The 24,381-nt window shown below is 41.3% G+C and overlaps 2 protein-coding genes across 2 annotated transcripts in view; both read left to right on the top strand.

The window, feature by feature from the left end:
- The window catches only part of ldhd (lactate dehydrogenase D), a 56,050-nt gene extending 47,623 nt beyond the window's left edge, over nt 1-8,427 (top strand). Inside the window, exons 7-11 of the mRNA XM_063477610.1 lie at nt 950-1,078; nt 1,539-1,666; nt 2,512-2,602; nt 3,517-3,628; nt 5,311-8,427. Of these exons, the coding sequence (XP_063333680.1) occupies nt 950-1,078; nt 1,539-1,666; nt 2,512-2,602; nt 3,517-3,628; nt 5,311-5,491 (641 nt within the window). The 3' untranslated portion in view covers nt 5,492-8,427. The remainder of the gene's footprint in view (nt 1-949; nt 1,079-1,538; nt 1,667-2,511; nt 2,603-3,516; nt 3,629-5,310) is intronic.
- Nucleotides 8,428-10,335: 1,908 nt separating this feature from the next.
- Nucleotides 10,336-24,381, top strand: part of znrf1 (zinc and ring finger 1) — a 71,059-nt gene continuing 57,013 nt past the window's right edge. The window contains exon 1 of the mRNA XM_063477611.1: nt 10,336-11,407. Coding sequence (XP_063333681.1) covers nt 11,014-11,407 — 394 coding nt within the window. The 5' untranslated portion in view covers nt 10,336-11,013. The remainder of the gene's footprint in view (nt 11,408-24,381) is intronic.

Raw genomic sequence — 24,381 nt, forward strand, 5'->3', positions numbered from 1 at the left:
CTGAGAGTTACAAACTTTAATAAAATGATCAGTGTGTAACAATTAGGTTTAACATCCAGGCATCCATGAAAACAGGATTTATGAAGTTTAACGGAGTTCAAAGTTAGCAGGGAGTTGGCTCACTAGTTTCCATCTAAACATGATATAGCATGTTCTGACTGAGGGATTTCTGAAAAATTCAAACATGCAGCTCTGCTATCACTTCCAACATAAATGAAGACAGAAAACTAAACAGCAGTGACGTTTGTAGGGTTACTGAAGTTGGACTAGCTGGTATATAATGATGTGCTACGTGATCACTAGTGACACAGCTAGGTTAGCGTAACATAAACACAGTAATGCTGGAGGATGAACGCTAACTATGTTTCCACTCGTTAACGTGAGGGTTCCCGATGATTAGGGACAAATGCAATCGCATGGCAGGATGCTGTAAACGGACCGAACTTCAGTCAGGAGAACAACAGAGATAATCCATCCACAATACGAGGTTAGTCATTAACATACTGCTGCATGGGCTGGGCTGTAGTTGCATTGTAAGGTTTTAAAAACTGAGCTTTAAAACGTATAGTGGTAATAAAACCCGAGAGAGGCCGACAGTGATCACTGACTGTTTTTAGGGGCTTGTTCAGATTAAATAGAACAAGATACAAAACATTAAAACGTGTTAAAACACAGCAGCCTTAATAAACGCAGAGAAGTTTAGGACCCGGAGGCAGGGTTCATACAGCATCACTTAAAGACCGTATAGAATCCAGGAGGGAGGAATTTATCCTCAAACTAGAGATGAAAATTAGATCAATACCAATTATTGACAGCTGGAACTTTCACAGCAATGATGCAAGTGAATGACTTTAGATTCATCTTACCTACATTTCCTTTGATCGTGTGTTTGTCCTGTATGTGTGTGTGTGTGTGTGTGTGTGTGTGTGTGTGTGTGTGTGTGATCCAGAGTTTCTGGATGATGTGATGATTGATGCGTGCAACAGGTTCAGCTCTCTGTCCTACCCCGTGACCCCAACTCTGTTCCTGGAGTTCCACGGCTCAGAACAAAGCCTCGAGGAGCAGGTTAAAACAGCCGGTGTGTGTGTGCTGATATCAGACCAGATGTTCTCCCATTAGATAAAGCAGTTTCTGAAAGATATTGAGCTTTAGTGTTAGTTTCCCAGATATGGCCCGAACATGAAAAATAAAGAGTCATGGAGTCAGTGAACCATTTGTAAACATTTCAAGGTCCTCGGTTTTGTTGTAGACTGTCGTAGATGTTAACAGTAGTCACAAATATTTGTCTGTGAGGGGATGTGTCCAACAAAGCTTATTATTATTTGTAAACTGGTTGGTCCATCCACTGGATCTCAGGACAGTGCTTCTGAAAACTAATTTTCTTATTTATTCTGACAAGGCAACTGCCTAACATTCACATAACAGTAGTGTTGTGGAAGTGGGAGCAGATTTTCTCTCTTTGGTTAAAGTTTGGATGTAATGTGATTTATTGAAAGCAAGCAAACTCCCATTGAAGGTCAGTGTGTGTGTTTCTACAGAGGACATCACTCAGAGTAACGGAGGGTCAGACTTTCAGTGGGCTCGAGATACGGAAACACGGAATCGGTTGTGGAAAGCTCGTCATGATGCCTGGTACGCTGCTCTGGCTCTCAGACTGGGCTGCAAGGTAAACAAAGTCACCTGCTTCAGAGACCGGACTTTGAGCATGATTTTCTCTGTAGGTCGATTATTTTCATTTCCATCAAACAATGTGGCATCCTCTCTTTCCTAACACATTACCCAGTCCATATCATTATAGACATCCAGCACGATTTTTTTCCATTGAGGCCTTAAAGTGTTCCTTTAATTTTTGAGCAGTGAACTAAACAGTGCGTGGTCGTATCTTATTGGCTACTGCAGTTCTTGTTTGTGTTTTGTTTGCTTGGTATCTTGAGGTTAGAGGGTCCCACCCCTAATAAACTATGGAAAAGGGAAAAAAATGTGTGAGAGTCTGTGCTGTGCCTTGTTTCTCTCCTCCTCTGCTGTTTCACCTCGTTTGTGGAATAAAGAGGTTTAATCATATTTTGACAGTTTGATTTAAAACCCACTGTGACAGAAAAGAGTGTAACCGTCCAAACATTTATGGAGCTAACTGTACACTAAAACACCTTTGCTTGGCACTAACACTAAGGAAGGTGAAAAGAAGGTGTATTACAGCGTGAGAGGGCAGATGTAATATTGCTCCAAAGGGATTACACACAGCCTGCAGTGTGATATTATTATAACTTATCACTGCTGTGTGAAAACTCAGTACCATTCGAGTTGAGGTTGTTGGATATGTTGCCTTTTAATAGTGAAGCTTTGTGTGACAGCGCTGTGCTACACTAACACAGTCACTGCTCGGAGGCACTTTTATGTCTCACTTTATTAACGTTTTAAATCCTGAAGATTGCACAAGACACCTGCTTGATGCCTTTCCAATATCATGACCTTATCTTCCCTGTGTGTGTGTGTGTGTGTGTGTGTGTGTAGGCCTACTCTACAGATGTGTGTGTTCCTCTGTCTCGACTGCCTCAAATTATTGTGGAGACAAAGGAGGACCTGATTGAGAACAGACTTACAGGTGAGCACACTTATATCCACTTGACTTCACGCTGAAAGCGCACCCACAGCTGAATTTTACACCATGTTGTTCATTCAAGGCACTTGAATCTCTCTTATTCCTCAAAGCATTTATCTTTAATGTTAGAAAAAAATAATAGAAATTTATGAAAAGAAAATAATTTCTTTCTTTTTGGGATTTCAGTGAACTAGTTTGAGTGAGCTTTCTGGTAGCTGGTCAGCTGACCCGTGTGGTGGAGTAGAGAAGCTGCAGGAAGGTTGATTAAAACGTGTAGTTTGAGGTGCATATTTTAACTGAAGGAAGCACTTTGAGGTCTAAGGGATCAATGAATGAGACTTAACTCCTAATACTACAACTTTTAAATACAGGAACTCTTGTTAAGCTCCAGAATGTAGGGCTCATTCTGGTGTAATTTAAAAATGCTTTTACAACATAGATCCACTTTGTTTCAGCTTCATCTTTACTGTGAGGAGCTGAAATTATAGAAAAAAAAAAAGGTAAGATGACAGGGTTATTAACTCCAACTTTTTGTGTATATTGATAAAACACCAGCCAATAAGGTATATCTTTATCAGAATATATAAAATCCAGTGTTGAATAACACCAGGTACTGTCTGTAAGGCACATTCAATTTCCTCAACTGTGTCAAAACCACAAACCTTAAACATGTTTTTTATTTTGGGAAAGAGAATAAACTCACAGGAACCCCGACAAGTATGGTGGGTTGGAATTATGTTGGAGAACCCGATTATCTCTCACACCACTGATCACATCTTCTTCTTTTTTTTAAACCGACAAAACAAAAAACAAGACTCAGATGCACTGATGCATCAGAAGAGCACAGAAGAAGAAAGTGATGTAAAAAACTGATGTTTTTTGGCACTGTATTGAATGTGGATGGCTTCTGCCCTCAGGTCCCATAGCAGGCCATGTGGGCGATGGGAATTTCCACTGTCTGATGGTGGTGGATCCAAACGACCCCGAGGAGATGCACAGAGTCCACCTGTTCACTGAGAGACTGGCTAGGTATGGTGTCACCTCGCACTCACTCACAAATCTTCTACCAATCAGGATTTCACTTGTTTTTCTGGAAGATTGTCGCCATCCATCGAGCCGTTCACTGCATTCACTACAGTAAGCAAACCTCACTCTAACTGGAGTCACTGTATGGACATATCTGATGGGTAATACAGGAAGTTAATCCAGGAAGTTAAGCTGCATCCATTTGAGGCGACTCGCACTTGACACGCTGCTTTGAAGCTGACGGTTGGTCACTAGCCTGTCATATGTTGTCTACCCTCCCATGTTTTAGTCAAAGTTATCCCGCGCCCCCACTGGTAGTTGCGTCAGGCGCTTGCCTTGAAGTTAATAAAAGTTTATCTTGTAATGTGTGCAGTTCTCATTGCCAGTATTTTGTTTTTGAATGTTGTTGGCTATCTAATATGGCCTCTGGTATTGTTGTGCATTGCTTCCTATGTGGACTCTCCCACACAGCACATACAGTTCATGCCCACATGGACCAGCTTCAAGTAGAAACCAGCCCTGCTTTCTGTGCAGCGCGAGGAGAGACTTTAAAACTCCGCCCACCCCCGTGACTGAGCTCGCAGATGTCGTTAACGTGATCAATGTGATAAAATGATTACAGAGTAATCTTGACTGTTTTTAACGTGTATCTGAACGAACACTCCTCTGAAAAGGTTATTATCACATACAGTAGTAATCAGCTATATGATAACACTGTAAAATTACCATTAAAAAACATTTATTGTACTAGCAAAAGACATAGGCAGGAGCCTCGAACCACCTGACAGCTGCTGTAATGTTTTATTTATACTTCCTTCAGATCCCATCAGACAGACACACACTGTTACTGAATACCAGATGTTCTTACTAACAGTAATCTCCATTTTTTTAAGTCTTATTGGTTGAGCGCGTATGCCTCATGTACCTGTCAGGCAGCCTGGCCTCACTGCTCCATTTTAGCAACTTTCCTTGTTATTACCTTCATTGTCAGTCTCTCTTCAACACGTTTTTCTTCACCCTAATCCTCCCCACACTCGCCGTAATCCTCCTTACTCCGCTTGCTTATCTTCAAACAAATTCCTCCCCGTTGGAATCACGCTCTCGCCCATCTCTCTCGGTTAATATTGATTCCAGAGGGCCAAACGTTTAAGTCTTGGGACTTGCAAAGACTTGTGGGCTGTCTTTCTATAGATGGAGGGTTTTAGCTATATACCAATACAATCTTCTCAAAATCTGTTTTCAAAGACTTTAAACACCACCAGCTATGCCAGGGTCAGGCTCAGACCACAGAGGGTAATGGCATAGAGGATTAGATGGAAGAAAGCCACAGCTCACCTGAATTAGACCTGAGCGAAGGCAGCGGAGACTCCAATGCACGAAACAACTCTAACTCCCGTCCTTCTCCTTTTAAGCCATCTTTCTTCTGATTGGCTGCCCCTTTTCCAACAGCAGGTGGGTGGGGCTTCTGTGCTGTGGACCATGAATTGGCCATATTAAAAATATACACTCTGTATTGCGTCATATAGAGCCAAGAAAAAACAGCCTGAAGCCTGAGCTTCTGGCTCACAGCGATTACTTTCGTATGAATGTTTGTGGATAGAAAGTGAAAAATTTTGAAACATATGTAAAGGTTTCAGAAAACTTTCAAACTTTCTGCTCCTAAAAAATGTATTTGCTTCTTCCAGACGAGCCTTGGCCATGGATGGTACGTGTACAGGGGAGCATGGAGTGGGTTTAGGAAAAAGGGCGCTGCTGTGCGAGGAGATGGGGCCTGTGGGCATCCAGGTCATGCAGAGTCTCAAGGACACCCTCGACCCAAACAACCTGATGAATCCTGGGAAAATCCTGCAGCGAGAAGAGCCATGAGCAGCGTGTCCATCTGAGTGATTACATCATCAGAGTGAAGTTTGTGGAAGCACTTCTGTTAAAGGAGCACAAGTGGTTTAGAGTGAGCAAACATATGAAATCATTGAAGCAGTGATTTACAAATTCAGTTAAATCAAGAAAGCTACATGTGTTTTGTGGGATTTCTCACGAATGTTCCTACATGCACCAGAAAACCTGACTCTTGGAAAATGATGAGTGTTAATAAAATCCTTTTTGCTAACTCCAAATTTAAGTTTTTAAGGAAGACCTGGTTTGTTGTTGCAGATTAGCATGCATTATGTAAAGATTATCTTCCACAGATCCTTTCTTTTTGTGTCTTTAAAATTAATGTCTAATATGTGGAATCACTCCAAGTGCTGTTGAACCTGTTTGTGTGCTGAATACATTTCATTGAAACTAGAAACTACAGTTTATTATGTTTTTACTTTTGTAAACACTTTACCTAACTGCAGATGAGCATTTTGACACGGGATTCCATTATTCTATTGATTTGCATAGCTGTTTAAAGAGTTTCTAGAGTTCAGCGACTATATGTTGTATACTTTAAATAAATCACAGTATGCAATGGTTTCAGTGAAATCCTTGACCATGATGACCTACATAAAGAAAAGCTGCTAGTAAATGAAAGAGATCTGTCAGCACGACGGTTTGGGGATCAACTACGACACGAGTTACAGAAAATTGCAGAAAAAGTTCCATGGCTAATTGGCCAGATTGTCCTGTGATTATAACACTGACAGTTTTTGTTAATTCACAGAATGTAATGAAGGATGAATGTCCATGGGTGAGGTCTGCATCAGCAGGAAAAGCTGAAAAACCTGTTAAGATATATTTAAAAGTCCAAAATCTTTGCCCTCTTTCACATTTTTCAAAGCTATACAGTGGGACAGATCCATCTTTGACGACCTGATTCTAGGCCCCAGGCCTTATCTTTGACCCCCGTGATATAGGTTGTCAGGAGGTCATTAATGACAAAAGTACAGTAACTTCTAATAATTTGGAGCGCTGCATTTGAACTCTACAAAGTTGGCTATTGTTAAGAAGCTACATAAAAGTGAGAAAAGCAAACATGTTAGCTTTTCAGCATGTTAAATTCATCGAGCGATATTCATCTCACTGTCCGCTAACCGGAATGGAGGCAGCTTTCAAGGAAGCGAGCAAACTTCAAGTAATTTAAATTGCCATCATTTGGATTCACTGTGTTTTATGTCACAAACTCGCAGCCATTAAACAAGAAAATTATGAGAGCCAAATGAACCTTCAGGCTTCTTTGTACCTGGATTTCTTCCTTCTGTCTGTAATGAAGCAACACTCTACACCACCACACGGTGTCAGTGGTGCATCCTTGAGAGACAAACCTGCAGTGTGTCAGCCAGAAGATCAAAATATAATGCTCATTTCTGCCTCGGCAGCTTTGTAACTATTGTTTTCCCAGCTTGCAGCCACTAACTGAACATTAAGAAAGACGTGAAGAGCACTAACACACTCGCACAGCCACTGAGCTACAATCAAATCTCCTTTTAAATAAAAACACTGTGTGTCTTTGTTATAGCTCACTCTGAGTTCTGTTTATTTTATTCTTATTGATTTGCATAGCTGTTTAAGCAGTCTACAGTTCAGTGACTATTTCCTGCAGCCTCTGTAATAAGTCATATTTGTTTTCAGTGAAATCCTTGACGATGGTTCAGGAGGCCTTTAAAAAAGATGCATTGAAACTTATAATTAATAACAACCACAAAATGATCACAAAGAGACCATGCATTAATTTAAAAAGACAAAAGAAGAAAATAAATAAGTGCAATATACATTCTAAAGTTATATTTCATGTGGGTTTGAAAAAAATCCACACATGCAAAAGAAAAACGCTATTTTCTCCCCCTTTTACCTAAAAAAATTATACAAATATAGCACAAATGGGCTGGTAATCCAGATTTCACCACCACCTCTGTTAAGTGGCCTTTTATGACTAAACTAACTAATAATGATATGTTGAGAATGTTAATAAGGGTGTTAATGAATCCTTTGCTTCATTAGGGTATTTTTGGTAATCCACTCATTGAGAGTTATGGTTTAGTTATACTTTAATAAACAGATTTTTGACTCAGATTCTTCACAGCTGCGGATCAAACGTGTCAAATTTGTTAACATTAAATAAAGTTAGAAGTCACGTTTCCTTTATAAATGTATATGGGCAACTTGTTAAAAGGTGGCACTAAAATTTCCTTGGTTATGGATTCGCTGGAACTATTAAAAAGAAAACTGGCTGAGAACCTGCTTACACAGTGTTTTTGTGAGCTTGATATTTTTTTTATTATACTGATGCAGTGTGTGTGTGAGAGAGAGAGTGAGAAGCAAGGGAAGCATTTTAGTTTTACTAACAAGTTGATTTCTTATCCTCTGTGTCAAAAAGCAGTTTTTCCTCTTCTAATTTGTACTTCCTGTGTGGAGACTGTGTAGCAAACCTTGTTTCTTTTATTCATTTTACGTTCTGTGTGTGCTGCTGTCTGTTATCCGTGTTACTAAGATCTTATGTTAAACCTCTACACCAGTGATTTCTACTCATTTTGGGCCTTTTATCCAGACCTGTCAAATTAGTATAATCACCAACACACTGCTCATGTTTCAGTGTTTTATATTTATCTAACATGGCTCATTATCCAAAAACCCATGTTGTTATTTTTTGCTTTGTTATTATATGCTTTACATTTAGTTAACTGTTTTTACATTTTGAATGCTGTCATCATAACTGTTTTAATCGTTTATCCATTACCTTTATGGCATTAATACTGAAAATCAAAACTACAAGTGAATTAAATATTTCATGTCTAATTGACTAATTGAATCCATATTTGCTTATTTATTACTTCTTAGTACTGCATTAGAGCCTATCACAGCAGCTGTAATGGGATGAGACGTGGGGCTATTCTGAAATTAATAAAATAAATAAATAAAAGTCTTTATTTTCTTTGGAAGAAAATAAATTTTACATTTATATTTATTATTTCTGTTGTTCTGGTTCCCATATTCCTTGAATTTGCAGGGTCTGGACAGCAGCCTTTGTAATGTTATAGAATATTCAGGTTTTTAATCTTCCTCTAAGATTTCTCAGTGTTTTATTATAAATGTATGACTTTAAGCCCTAAAAAACATTTTTCTCGAAATATTACCCCCAACTCCTTCTACCCAGTTTTTTTTTAATTATTGTGAGTCCATGTGGAGCCCTCACAGTTTGTGTTGTACATGTACAATGACAATAAAGGGCTATAGTACTCTATATTATTCCTTTGTCTAGAACAGTCACAATATGTCATCATAACTTGGTGCCTTTAGATAATTATTTATTAATAGTAGCTAACCATGGAGCTGTACATTACCACTGTTTCTTTAAAAATGTATTCATTAGCCTGATTTAATAATGTGGCCTGTATTTTGACCTTTGCCCCTCATTTCAGAGATTTTTTACTTTAAGCTGTATTTTTGTTTTTATCCCTTATTCCACTATTTTGCAACGGTGCTTTAAATCATCTGGAGCTGATTGTGTGTGTCTGGCTTTGTGTGTGTTTACATGCCTGTGGAGCAGAGAGGGATCCATTTATAGGCTTGCTGTCATTATAGCGGGATAGATTAACACCTACTGTACTGTAAGTACTCAACAATAGTTTACCTTATTGGGTAGTAAACCCAAGAAGGCTGCACGAGTCTGACTTCGTTTTACTGTGGAAGAACAAAGAGCCAAGGAGAATATAACCAGCCTAATTACACACACAGACACACACATGCAGGATTAAACGGAGCAGGCCAAATCCCAAACCAAACATGGTCACCAGTGATCCCAATAACTTAGCATACAGGATGGTGGCAAAATCTGTGAATAGCCTGGTAATGACATCAGTCTGCAGGACTAAAGACTTAAGGCCTGACCTTGTGGGGCAGCAGCAGAGGAGCATCGACGATGCAGAAGAAAAGGGGTTAATTAATGTTTTAATTAAGAATTTAATCTGAGAGGGGATTCACCAACCCTTCAGATATATTCCCAGAATGTTTTAATCCAGAGTCTTTAAGACCTGTGACTGTTTATATACAGTGCTGTCCTCCTCAGTACATCACTGTAAATGATAAGTTTATAATGGTGAACACAAAAATATGATATACAGCTCTGGAGTTGTAAAAACAATAGAGTTCAAAGTTTTAACAAACAAGGACTCCCCTTCATAAACCTCAAAGTGGTTCGGTCCACATCCTGCTGCATCTTTTACCTTGCAAAGGTGAACTGAAAGGATGTCAGTGGAATTAAACATATTAATGCTGCTGTACGGACTTTATTCTGGAGGTCAGCCCACCATGAAAATCATCAGAACTTAAAGACTTGACTGGATTTTCAAATCATTTTCAGACTGTTTCGTGACATTTTTTAATTTCTCATATAGATAGTTATTCCTCAATTCGTCCAAAATCCAGCACGATACCACTATAACCACAAAGTGACTGTCTGATAATGTAGAAACTTTATAGCTAGAGCCGATATATCTGTGACAGGCCAGATACTGGACGATAACTAACGAGCGATCTGTCAGAGCAGTTTAAAATGATTCTGTCTTTATGTATTTTTATGTCAGTTCTTTTGTTTCCTTTGTTTGTTTGCTTTTTCTACCTGGTGCGTTCCCCCTCCACCACCGTCACACCTGTCCTGTCCTAAAATGCCCCATAATCCAACATGTGAAAAAAAAGAAAGAAAAACAGGCCAATCCCATGTCGGGGAATTAGAAACGGCGTGCATCTGTCTCCCATACTGTCTGTATTTATGATCCGAGCCTGCGCACTAAGTGCGTCCATTGTCTGGCCAGCAGCAGCGGCTGAGGCGGAGCGGAGAGGAGCGGAGCGCCGATCTGAGCGCAGGGGAGCGGCTTCACTGTGACCCCGATCTCCGGGGGGTGGGAAAAAAAGCGAGCCCACCAGACCGGACGGACGACGTCATTTATTTGTGTGTGTGCGCGTGTGTGTGTGTCAGAGACAGACCGTCGTTTTGCTGGCGGTCAGACAGACAGCAACAGTTGTCACGATGTCTGAGATCAGATGAGGGCAGAGCAGCGGAGGGAACACTGCGGCGCTGCTGTGATCCGGGCCGGCCGCCTGCGATGAGACAGCCGCGTTAACCAGCCGGGACAGTAGGGCAGCAGCGCAGCGCGCGCATCTGTTCGCGGAGCGCGGATTTCGGCGTCAGTCAAACGCTCTCCGCTCGTCCCTCCCGGTGGTGTGTGCGGGTGAGGTGAATCCAGACGTCAGGGCTGGCTCATGTTCCGCTCAGCAGGGAAACGGGCTGTTGCGTCTGCGGAGAGTCAGAGCTGACGAGCCTGCCGACACACACGGACGGATAGGCAGGCAGGCAGGCCGACAGACAGACAGGAGCGAGGGGAGGGGGGCACAGCCTGCCCTCTGCGGATCGAGCCGAGCCCCCTCCTGTACCCACCCAGAACCCCCACCCACTCCTCTCCCCGCTTTGGATGGGGGGAAAGCAGAGCACGGCGGGGCGGCCCCGGGGTGCTTTTCCCGGTGTCTCTACGGATGACAGCGCGGTGCCACCCTCGGCCCACTTTGGTCACTACCGGCCGAGCGGCACCATGGGCCTACGGAGCCGCTCGGTGAGCTCCGTGGCTGGGATGGGCATCGAACACAGTCCCGCCGTGCCCTTCGGCTTCTACACCCCAAGAGGAACGGACTCGGATCGAGCCGGAGGGGGGTCAGGGGGCACTACCGCGGCTCCTCACGGGACCGGCTACCAGGACACTGGGGGCGGAGGGCACCACACAGACGGGGTGCTGTATCTGGGGTCCCGGGGGTCGCTGGCTGACACCTTGCCCCTGCACATCGCACCCCGCTGGTTCAGCGCGCACAGCGGTAAGGTCTGCAGGCTACACACACACACACACACACACACACACACACACACACACACACACACACACACACACACACACACACTGTTAACCAGCAGATATTTGGGGGACGGCTGACGGATTAATCATCACACAAAAACGCGCGAACACATTCCCACGGACACCTGCTCCTACTGCCAGACACCTACCTTGTTTACCTGCAGGTAGGCTGCTGAACGACACCAATGCGGTGCCCATAAATTTCACCGCAATCACGGGGAAGTTAAGCCCGAGGACGCACTCAGAAACAAGCAGAAAGGAGGCTTTTGTCTGAGAAAAATAAGACTGCCCTGTATGGAAAACATGTTGTGCTTCACGTTCTCTCCGCTGGCTGTAGGAAAAAAAATCTGGGGCACTGGATGAATTTTTTCTGCAAGAAAGTGGAGATGTCGATGTTTCATCATTGGTGATGAAATGTGTTTAAAGCTCATTTCTGTGTGCGGATGTTTTGGGGAGAACATAGTCACCGCTGCGCCGTCTGCGTAGGTCATTGCTTGTTGTGTGAAATGACTCTAATAAGCCTGTTGCCAAATCTGGCTGGGTCAATTAGCCCAGCGATTATAGGGGAGAGAGAGAGGGAGGGAGGATGGGGGGGGGGGAGGAGGGCTGAGAGGGCTGCTCAGGGCTGCTCATCATCGGCTTAACACCCTGCACAATATGTCTGTGTGCGCCTGAACACAGCTGCACACTCACAGGTATATGTAGGTCTGATGTCGGGCGCCTCCACACACTCACAGTGAATATCAGTTTGGTTGTTTCCTGTGGCGCTTAGAAGGAACAGCAGCACTTCAGAGACGAAAAGAGAATCAGCTGGCACAAAAATCTGATCCTTCTGAAATCTTAGAGGGTCATTTGCACTTAGAAATGCCAATTTCACGGCTTTCAGTGGTGTTAAAACACAATTTATTGTTATCATCATTATTATTTTACAGCTGGTCATGTAACATTATAAGCTGTGTAGACCTGCCATGTCAAACTCATTTGAGTTTATGACCAAATCACATTGGTTATACATGGTTTATGACCATATATAACAAATGTGATTTCAGTTGATTAGTAGTATGAACTGCACAAACGGAGTCATCTTTTTTAAATACAAGTGCAAACGTCTGGGGGTTTAGCCAACCTTACCCACCAGAAACAACGCTTAGCCACATATCCATCTTTGGATGTAGTATAACTTTGTGTATTCAAATATTTAATAAGTAATTGAGGAACCTTATAAACACTCTGTCTTCTCTCCATTACACAAAGCAGCCTCAGCCTGGTCCCCAGGCTCTCATTATCAGCGCTCTGACTGGCTCATGGAAAGAGAATAACAAGTTGGATGTCAGTATATATGTTGTTTGCACCTGGCCTACATTGTCCGGTGACTCCAATGTGCTCTCATATCAGTGTGAACAGATAGCCAGGTTGGAGGATCGGCATGTAAAACTGAAGAAATGAGCAAAAATACGGAAATATTTAACAGACAGGCAGCAGAAGCATGGTCACGGCTGAACAACCTTTGATTTTCAGCAGATCTATTGGGTTTCTGTAGAGTTCACCAAGTTAAGCTTGTGACTCACACCAGTACCTTCACCATTACAATAAAGAATGGAAGGATTACTGAAGGGCCTGCTGTGCACAAGGCTAAGGGGAACATAGGTCCATTAGTCCACCACAAAAAAACCACAAAGAGATCCAAAGTGTCCATAAAGAGATGCAAAATCACTGGAGAAAGGAGAAACAAAGCAACCATAAACATAAAGTTATGCAAAAATACAAAATGTCCATAAAGAGACTGTGCATAATAGCTACAGAGAGAAATAAGATGTCCATAATGAGATGCAAAATAACCATAAAGATATGCGAAGAGATCATAGACACAAAACGAATGCACAGAAAAATAAAACGCCCACAGCTACAAATAAGCTCAAAATAGAGATGCAAAGCATCAATACAGAAAGTAGAAACAGTTACAAAGATATGGACAATAAATATAAAGAGATGCAAAAAAGCTTCGAACATACAAAATGCTCATAGAGAAGGCAGAAATCGTGACAGAGAGATGGAGAGTATTTAAAAAGAGATGCATGACAGCTACAGACAGATCCCAAACTTCCATAACACAATGTAACGTGACTCTGAAGAGATGCAGGGCAGATGCAAAGAGCTGCAGAAACATGCAAAATTATCCGAGTCATAAAACAGCTCCAACTACAAAACAGCAGAAAAAGTGACATGAAGGTTGTAAACTAGCTACAAAGAGATGGACAACTGTCACAAAGACACACAAAATAATATTAAAGAGATGCAAAACAACCATAAAAAGAAGCATATAGCATCAATAAAATTGAAAAAGATTGTGGATGTACGATTACAAAGAGGTGTAAAACGGCCAAAGGAGAGGCTAAAAACTCTACAGAGAAAAATGACCAGATGGAATCAAATTTAATATGTGCTCCACATCAGTCCTAAAGCCTCAGGAGCTTTTGGGCAATCAGGCTTCTATGGAACATCGACAAAGAGACAAAGTGATCATGAAACACCTATCAAGAGGAAAAATGACTGCAAAGAAGTGCATTTTTTGCACACAACTTACTATTTGCACATCCTCGAAAAGAAAATAGCAAAGTCCAGTATAAGAGTGGCACCTCATATATTTCATTTGTGTCATATACTATATATTTATAATTAGAGCTATTTGTATCTATTAGAGCTCTTTTGCTATATTTGGTAACTTTGTAATTTGTGGTATTATTTAATGTAGTTTAGTTAGTTACTGTTCTTACTGTCTTGGAACTACCACATAATTTCCTCTGGGATTCTGATTTGCAGGAGTGGCCTTATAAACAGTATGATCATGCCATATTTCAGCTATATGTAACAAAAACTCTCAGAAACATCAATGAAATTATATAAAATTCTTACTATAACTGCAGAGACAACGTCAGATTTGTCATATATGTGATAAAGTACATTTTTGTTCTGGTGATTGGAGAGACACATGTGGGAACCCCTTCTACTGCTGTGGTGGTTTCATATGGGTGTGGTCTGAACTGGTTCTTTTGGGCTAAAATGGTGAAGCTAATGGAATATCACAGGAATAAAAAAAATTAAGGCAAGCAGGAATTTGAAAAAAAGAAGTTACTGTTTTTCCAGGAGGACACGACTGACAGTAGTCATTGTGTCTGTGGAAGAAGTTCGCGTCAGTCTGTTGTCAGCTTTGGGATTTCTGTGCAGTCAAGCATGGAGGAAGATAAGCTTACAATGTATGGTCTATAGCATGTGGGGAAGTCAGCTCTGACCAAAATGTCACCGTTTTAATGCTGTAATAAAAAACTGGTTGCTTTTGGAGCGAGTTTTGCCATTTTTCATCCGTCTACGCTTTAGCACGGCTTTTGGTTTATAACTTTTCTCGGCTGGGTTTTATTCTGGGGAGCGGTGTTTTTTCTTGGCTGCTTTTAGAACCACAATAGAGCTGTGTCAGAAAATCCAGGACCCTCATTTATTTCCACTGCGAGCGCACAGTGGGGTGCCACTGCAAAGGGCCCCGGCAAGAAAACACCCGTAATCTGTCAGAAAAAGTCCATCCCGGCTCAAAATGGTCAGCGTCACAGAGCTTTTCACCGTCAGCCAAAACCATACATGAAACTGTCTGTATTTAATAGAAAAGATCAAAAGATCACTGTTGCCTGCTTTTTTAGCTCTGTTTTATTCTTATTTATTCATTGACCTGAAAATCTTTGGTCACAACTTGTTTTTTAAAGATTAGCAGGAACTTTTTTGTCAGGTGGGAATTTGTGTTTATTCCCGTCGTGCACAGATGCTTTATGTAATCACGGAGCTTGGAAACCGTTACACTGTCGTTCTGATCAGGACTCTCATCAGATCACATCCTAAAGTTCAATTAAGCTGTTAGCACGTAGCATCATGCTACATAATACTATAGTCCTGGTAGTGTAACTACATAACATTATTTTGCACAGTATGATTTGTTTTCTTCCTTTCTCTGCACATTTATTACCAAATGCCTTGAACCGTTCCAGCAATCAAAAGAACTGCCCTTGAAATCAGACAGCGTAAAGGATTTATTACTCTAATTACCTGAGGTCGACCCCATCTAGCAGATTCTCTTTCTTTGGAAACAGCAGGGTGACAAAAACATCACAATTAAATCTTAATGTTCAAAGCAGTATGTCTCACCTTGCTGTCTGTAATCAAAGGCCTCACACGCAGCCGCTGGTCTTTAGGGAAAAATGACTGTAACTGGTTGGCGTGGAGGTTGCTGCCATTAATTTCGTACTAAAGAGGTGTACAAGGCTGCCTGCAGATTGCTGCAGTTGGCAGCAGTCAGTATGGAAAATGACAACATGTCTGCTACTCTGCAAGCAGTTTGAAACCTCTTAAAAGTGTGAAAGCAGAAACTGAGGAGTTTGCTTTTGAAAATAAAAGTTCCGCCTTTTCAAATGCATTGGTTGCAGCGGTGCAGCACGCTCTTTGCAGCAACCACTTGGCAACTGGTTGGGGAGTGGAATATGTGTTTTTTCTTAGTGGCCGGTGTTTGCTGTGTCTGTAGTCTTCATGTTTCCTTTGGGCTCATCTGCCTCCATCTCACCCAATCCCAACATCCTCTCTGTCACAATAAATGCTCTGCCCGTCCTTCTTCTGTTGTATTCTAGGCAAAAGACAGATACAACTGAATTTTGACAAGCCTCTGTGTGTATTTAAAAACTACTGTCAGGGAGGTGCAGTTACAACATAGTGATGGGAAAAAATGTTTTATCAGCTCACCATATTGCTCATGTATCTGTATCTGTTTTACAGCTTAAATTTAGGAAGGAAAGTATTTAAATATAAAGTTTATGGTATACACTATTTATTTATTGACATGACTGCAATGATTGCTGCTGGGAATGCTAATTTAAAGTGTTATCAGAGCAAGTCTGCAGCTCCCCCAGGGGGCAGCTCCCAGCTGTGAGCGCGGTGTAGAACTTTGGGTTTTTCCTGCAGGCTGTCACTCTAAATGTTTAGAGCTGAGGATCATCTATTTCTGCTTCTACAGTATTACATACAGTCTGGGAAGCACATGGATCCAAGCTAGGATTACCCCGCACTAGTTTTTATAAGTAAAAAGCTGCGTCCATCACGTCCTTGTGTTTGGACACAGGGTTTTACTTATTTGTGGCGCTATCGCTAAATTGAGTTAGTCGTTATTAAAATGAACTAGTTGTGTCAATTTTCTCAAATTGCAATTTCACGTCATTGTTAGCTTTGCTAAGTTTCCTCTCACACTGACATCAACCTCACAAACTCTGTTGTTGTGATTTTCTGCTATATAAATAAAGCTGAATTAAAAAGATTGTGATGCAGGTGAAAAGTAGCAGTTCTGACAGAACATGAGTTACTTTGTTTTGATTTTGTGGACAAATATGGACAAAAGAGCAATTTCTGTACATGTTCTGCTGGATTTCTTCAAACACACTTTATGATCCTTCAGCAATGGTTTTTAAAAAAAAAAATCTTTCCAAAAAAACAGGGAAACTCTTAAATACCAGAGCAGATAAAAATACTCACACTTCAAACGAATGCTCATTTGTGGCTTTTGTGGACCATGAAAATGCCACATTTCTTGGTAAAATGGATTAATTAAATTTTTTTATTATGAAGCTTAACTGTAGCATTACACAGATGCAATAATAAAATGGGCTTTGAAGGAATATCTCCTGCAAATCAGGTCTGTTTAGGAGTCTGAGACGAAAACATAAGAGCCACAGGTGCGACTTGGAAAAGCTCGATCGAGTTCGCCAGAACGGACTGACCATCTTTTTTAAAACAGGCAGTTTATGATTTGTTTGTTGCTCTCTATGAATCTGCTGTCAGATTTGCTGTATAGACGTTGCTGAAGTACAAGAGAACGTTTGAAGACACTACGGTGCACCTGTGCCAGTGCAACAGGATTAATGGTTAATACAGATGTAAATATAAGAATCCTTCCATATAATCGCTTGCCTCTCTTTATATGAGGGCTCTGCTTTACCACATTTGGAAGCTCATTTGAAGTTTGGGCTCCTTGTACAAATGTCCAGAGATGCAGATGTCATCATTATTTTACAAAATAGCCAAAGACAGCGCTGGGATGTCCTTTCGGTACTTTTAGCTACTTAGATAAGTCACCTTTTTTATTACAAGGACAAACATGTCCGTGCGTCATCTGTGGTGCCTCTACTACCTTTGGTATCAACCTGGGACTGAAGTAGCAATCCTCACTTTGTCCCTCTAAGGATCCAACAGTATCTATACGTCTACATACACAAATCCTTGTTTTATCCTTCGATGAAAACACATCTGCTGTGGAAAATGTCTGTTAATCAGACAGGCCACAGGTGCCTCCATCCCTTTGCCCTTGGGAGGTTGGTGTGTGTTTGTGAACACGGTAGACAGCGAGCGCAGGGGGAGAGCAACGCCAGCCTCAAAATCATCATCACAAGGGAGAACAGATTGTGTCTTTGAAATTCAAGTAAAGGCCAGTGATAACGCAAAAGTGTGTGTGTGTGTGTGTGTGTGTGTGTGTGTGTGCTGAGCTATTCAGATGCTAAGAGATCCAGGCTAATGTTTATCACGACACAGTCCAGTACGAGCTTTGCAATTGCATTTTAATGTAACCTCGCCTCACGTCTTGCCTCAAGATCGCGTTAGGTTGCTTCATCCTCGCATCCATGTTCGGTCCCCAGCAGGTGGAGGTCAAACAGGCCACACGCTGAGCCGCGGCACGTGGCTTCTGCTTGAGTCTGGATTTGGGGATTTTTACAACGTTCATTCATGTTTTTGCAGCAGCTTCATCTCACTAGCCCTCTGCTGACAGAACACATGGCAACGGGCATCTGTGCGAGTCGGACCCCACAGCGAGGAACTGCTGTGTTGTGTCTGCAGCGGGTATTGGATATTCAGTAACAAGCGGCGTGATGAAGTGTTTCATGTTTAAAGAAGAAGTGATCCTGCAAACTTCAAAGCAGATTTTGATAGCTGTTTAATGGCTTCATACATTTAAAAATAGCTCAAAAATGCTTATAATATCGGCTTTTCTCAATCAATATTTGTGGGGTTGGATTTTTGGTCATTCAAACATGTCACAGACCACCTTTTTGATGTTTTATAGTCTGATTATGCATTTAGTCTGAAAATGCATTTTGTGTTCACTCCGACGTATCCAAGGCAGGAAACGGTTTTGTATGGACATAAAAATGTGGCCTGCAAAAGTTAAGTAACAGAAACCAGTCTTGTTTCATAACACTTGTGTTTTTTTCTGCTTTGCTTTGGTCTTGTATGTAAAAGGCTTTCTTCAGTTCTTAATTGCTTTCATTACTTCCAACGTTCCACATCTGCTGCCAGTGAGAAGCATGAAAGGCCGGACAGTTTGAAAAAGGGTTTGAACTTGGAGACCTTCCTTTAATGCTGGAGTGTCTGTAATTAATATGTCAAAAAAACAGACAGATGTGACAGAATGGCGAGGCCAGAAGAGAGGCACACCAGAGTGAATGAATCATTAAAGGAAATGGACAGAAAAGAATAAATCTGTTCATTGTTGTGAGATGTCAGCGTGATGTAACTGAAGGACATAGCAGAGAGACAGAGCAGGAAATGTTGTGACGAATAAAGACAGTTTAACTATTCAGTCCCCATTTTTACACTCATGCCGCTCTCATCTGTGTACTATAGCGGTAGCACAACTAAAACCCAAGTTATGACATCCATAAACGCCGATATTGAATCTGAAATTGGTGGAGAATTTTGAACTTGAATTAGGTGTAGTGCAAAAAAGTTTTGAATGCAGTTAGCAAAATATAGCCTACTAATATTTAGCTAAGAGCACAAAAGGTAGGCTACTGTTAAAAAGCTTCTGGTTGTTGTGCTTGTTGCTAGCAGGAAAAAGTAGAGTGCCCTCTGGTGGACAAGCCGTGCGACGTCAACACTCAGAGCACGGATGAAATCCTTACTTTTTAAATTAGAATTTGTCAGCTATTATAAATATTGATACTGATGGATGTTTGTGGAGGAGCGTGGGGATAGTTATAACATTTCTTAACATCTTTTAATAATAACAGTAATTAATTAGTCATACTATGAATTAACTACACCCCCAACCCTGAACTGGATAAGCAGAAGAAAATGGATAATGAGGCTCTGGCTCAGTGGCCCTGTTAGGATGTTGGTGGTCTTTATCTACTCGACTGACATAGATAGGTTAGAACCGTCTTCACTCAGAGCAAATTGAAATTCAAAGACTTTATTTGAAGTTTGGTCAGGCACAGGTGTACAAGAAAATTTGCAAATCTCTCAGTGAAGTAACACGTCTGACTTCACAGTATAGCCTAGCGCTTTGGCGAGCCTTTTATTATTGTATCCATCAGTCAGAGTCACAGTCATCCTTAGACCAACAGGCCTCCCCTCTACCCTCCTGCCTCTTTATCGGCATAGCCTTTCAATACAGCATCAGCGCTTAATCAATACACCATTTGCACTCTTTTTCTGACCAGCAAGTTTAATCCCTGCCGGCTCTGACTGCAAATTCCCCAGCGGTAAATGGCAAGTGGAAAAGCATTTCTAATGCTTGATTACATCGCCTGCTTGAACAGAACAGGGCAGAAAACAAAGGAACAAACTCAGTACAATCAGAGGCCTTTGCAGATGCTTCACAAATGTCCCAAGACCACAGAGGGGGTCATTTGCCCATTTCTAACAGGGAAGAGCAGAAGTGATGAGCTGACTGCTTATTTGAAGAATACTTTTAAGTGATTTGAATTACTGGAGTGCTGAGCTCAATAAGATTTTTATATCGGCATCCAAATTTTTTGGATGTAAATTTGTCGTGTAACATATAAACAAACCAAATGGTTTGCCTTTTTGTAAAAAAAATGTGTCGTTTTAAAAAACAATGTGAAGCGATGATGAGCTGGTCCCGATTTTTCTACACAAGAAAAGAATGAAACGAAGGCAGCAGCAGGGAGCATTTCTTACATATTTCAGGATGTCAGTGGGGCAGTTTGAGCTCGTGTTGACAGAGTTGGGACCACATCTGAGGAGGCAGACAAATCATTTCAGAGAGCCAGTTATAAACGTCTATCTGTGTGTCTGAGGTAGAACAGTGTTATTTTACTGTTTCTATATCATTTGAAAATTCACTACCAGTGTGTGTTTTGAGCTACTTCTGCCCTTGTTGCCAAATGGAGCGATCTGATTGGTCATATGGAGCTTGATCCAAAAAAAAAAAAAAAATCTGAAAATTTGTCCTGTAAAATTATGTTTTTGGTTTTAACAGCTCCATTAAGAATAGGTGAGTAAAAAATATTTTGCACAAATTTTGTCTGGTGGTCTGCTGTGTAAAACCTTTACTAATATATTCATTGCCAGGGACGTCCCCCATCTTTATATGGAACACATTCGATTATCTAATGCTAGCTAGCTAAGCAAATAACGTGAAAGTGTAAAAGTAATTTTAATGATTTAAAATTAGATTTATTTGATGTACAGTAACAAGTGAAAGCTGCAGAGTTTGATCCTTAGAGGAGACACAAGTCAGTTTGAGGTTGCTTCAGGAAGAGCAGCCAGCGTAAAAATGTGACAGTGTGTGAATAAGGAAGCAGCCGGAATCAGGACAGAAGAATAAGACATTGCAATCATATAGTTTATGCTAAAACGCACACCTGGAGCGTACAGGCCTCTTAGTAGCCCAACTTTAAAGAAATTCTACTTGCAAATCTCATACTGGGTTTAGTATCTAAACTGCTTCAGCCTGCACACAGTTTCTAGTGCCTCTGCTGCTTTGCAACCCACCTCCACCTCACCTCCGTTGTTTTGTGCTAGTTAAAATGTTTCGGATTCAACAGATGCCGCGTTTGTTGTCACTGATGCCTGTTTTGTTCTCTGAGAGGGTCTTAGGCACCTCTTCTCTGATCATTTAGCTCTTTGAACATGCGCCACACTTACAAACCGAGCTTCAGTAATGTACATTCATACTATATTGGTCCTGACAGGATTATATTCCCTGTTATTGTTGACCATTAACAATAGCTCTGTGCTGTTCACATGCAGAGTTATTAAGTATGAACTAAAGGTTTGTAAACTCGTGCCCAAATCAGTGAGTGCAGAAATCCATGGGCAGAGGAAAAAGACAATTTCACACTTTCACAAGCACACATACTGCAAAAATGCTATTGCATTGTTATACACACTCATAATAGACACAAACACACAGGAAAACAAAGCTTTTCTCTCTCTCTCTCTCTCTCACACACACACACACACACACACACACACACACTCTCTCTCTCTCAATGTCTCTCTCAGCTGGCCTAAACCAGGCTAGAGGATGACTCTTTTCACGATGCTGCATGTAATCTCCTGCCTCAGAGTTCACTCACCCATCTGAAATACAAAGCAATTACTCAGCAACCCCATCATTTCCTCTGACCCCTCTGCCCAGCCCCCCTCCCTGCACTCATCTCATGAGTGGATGTCTGCGTGCTATTGTTCTTAGATTACAGGCACATAAGCAAAGCTGTTGCCTTTATGGAGAGGTGCTTTTTCATTTAAATGTGATAAGCAGAAACATGCACACAACCGTTTGTTCCAACACCCGCTCTCAGCTTAGACTAATAGGAAGGTTATTGAAAAAATAGGCGTGGCAACAGCAGAGAAGCACTTCCTACAGTCCGATCTGCCAAATCTGATTTTGGCTGATTTGAGTTTTCACTCTACGAAATACAAATGAGAGCAAATATAATGAGTTGTGTAGTTTTTCTTGAATGGAATTTTTATTTCGTGTCTATAATAAAACACAGACTAATTGAGTATTTGTAAATAAAAACTGAATGACAGCATATCTCTCTTTATCTTACATGTTTCCCACCTCTGTGTGGGGGGGTGTTGGGGGTGGAGCTTCTTACAGACACGTGTCAGACACAGGTGGCTGTCTGCTTCATCCCTTCATCCTCCGTGAGTCACAAACTGCTTTGTTTGTACAGTTGGAGCCTTTTGGAGCATTCTAATGAAATGATCTGAAATATTCTGGTGTTGCGGTGTGGAACAGTCCACACACGAGCGTCAGCTTTTGTGAGTGAAATTATGGTATTTCTTTAGTCTGCATGCAGCAGTAGATAACAGGTACATGCAGAACTTTATGTTTTTGTGGTATTGTGTTATCTCCACCAACATGTAAGCAACAGATCCATGATTGGACTTGTTAACTATGCCAGGTAATTCTTTCACTTGTCCTCTCAGTGTGGTCACCTGTCAACCAACAAACCAGCCCTGCAGTTGGTTTGTTGGTTAAAACAGGATGATTCTGATTGGCAGAGGTATGAGGAGAGGAGACAGATGACACACTAGCTGATTATCAGCCACTGTGTGAGAATCACAGCCTTCAAATATGTCACTTTGTTCCACAGAAGAAATATTATTTCTCAGATTAATATGCTGTGCTTGCACAGCTGCTCTATATGGGCAAAAGTATTGGGGCAAATCTTTCCCTCTTAGATATTCCACGATCAACTGTGAGTGCTATTATTCCAAAGGGAAACCATTCAGGACCCACATAGTGGTGACGCTGAGTGCTGAGTTTAAAGACCTCCAAACCTCCTGTGACAATAACATCAGCACATCAGTTGTGATCTTGGAGCATCATGGGATGGATTTGCATGAACGAGGAGCTCCTGTAGGTGTAAAGTGTCGGTGCCCAAGCATTTTTTTCCACATAGTTTACTGAGTGGAACAATCCTGTTGCCATGTGCGGTGCAGCAGTTACAGTTATGAAGGTGCACGTCAGGCTGCGACAGCTCATCAACCACTCACAGTCAGTCAGCCAAAAACCAGCCGATTCTGTTCAGAGGCCACTCTGTCGGTGCATCTCTGAGTAATAGTTAAGATCCAGGTATGTAACATGCAGCATGTCTTATTTCTCCCCTTACAACTGTGGCAAGGTTAACTTATTGTTGTTTTTCTTACATAAGAGAAAGAAATTCAGTTTCTCTGACTAAAATCATATATTAAAGAAAACAAATGGTTATGTAATAACTCCTATATTGTTTTAAAAGGCAAATAAGCTGAAAAAAAATGAAATGAGGAAGCAAGGAAACAGAAGTATGAAGAAACAGATTTACAAGGATACAGACAACAGTTTGAGGGCTTTGTGTTTTTATTTTTACGACATTTACAAAGAATTGCGGTTTGGGTTAAATGGTTCTTTAACATAAGATGCGAGAAATGACCAAGAAAAGACAAAATAATCACACATGTACTGGTAACAACAACAGAGAGTCCCAAAATTACCACAAAGAGACAAAAAGCAACCATAAAGAGCCACACAAAGACACCCTGGATGGTGAAAGTGGCACAAAAGCACACATAGACACAAAATAAATTAATAAGAAAGAAAAAATAAAGAAACAAAAGCAAACTGAAAAAGTTGGAAATATGATTTTCTGTAATGGGTTTAGATTCTACGAGGCAAAAGGGAGCATTTCTATAATAATACAAAATACATAAAAATGTGCAATAACACAAAAAACGAGAGTGCAGGTTGAGTCTGGTAGACAGTGAGATTAGACGCTGCTGCTCGGGCCGGTGCTTGCATCATCACGTTCAGGATTTGGAGGGATGAAAAGATGCAGATTATTGACAAGTGTATAACGGCGTCCATACTCTGACACATGGATACGAAAATCTGTGAAGTGCTCCTTTAAACACTAAAATAAATCAGTGCAGATCCTCCCACACATGCTTGCAGCAGCGCACACAAACAAATAAAAACACCACCCGCTGATGCACGGCGTACGTGGGACTCAATCAGAGCTGCTGCCGTCCATGCGATCGGTGAGTTGTGGCTGGATTTCACAGCAGAGGGTTTCAGGAACACGGGGATGGGGGGGAACATCTGTGCCGCTGAACCGTCTGGTT

Source organism: Pelmatolapia mariae, linkage group LG7, assembly GCF_036321145.2.
Source record: "Pelmatolapia mariae isolate MD_Pm_ZW linkage group LG7, Pm_UMD_F_2, whole genome shotgun sequence".
In the NCBI taxonomy this organism is placed as follows: domain Eukaryota; kingdom Metazoa; phylum Chordata; class Actinopteri; order Cichliformes; family Cichlidae; genus Pelmatolapia; species Pelmatolapia mariae.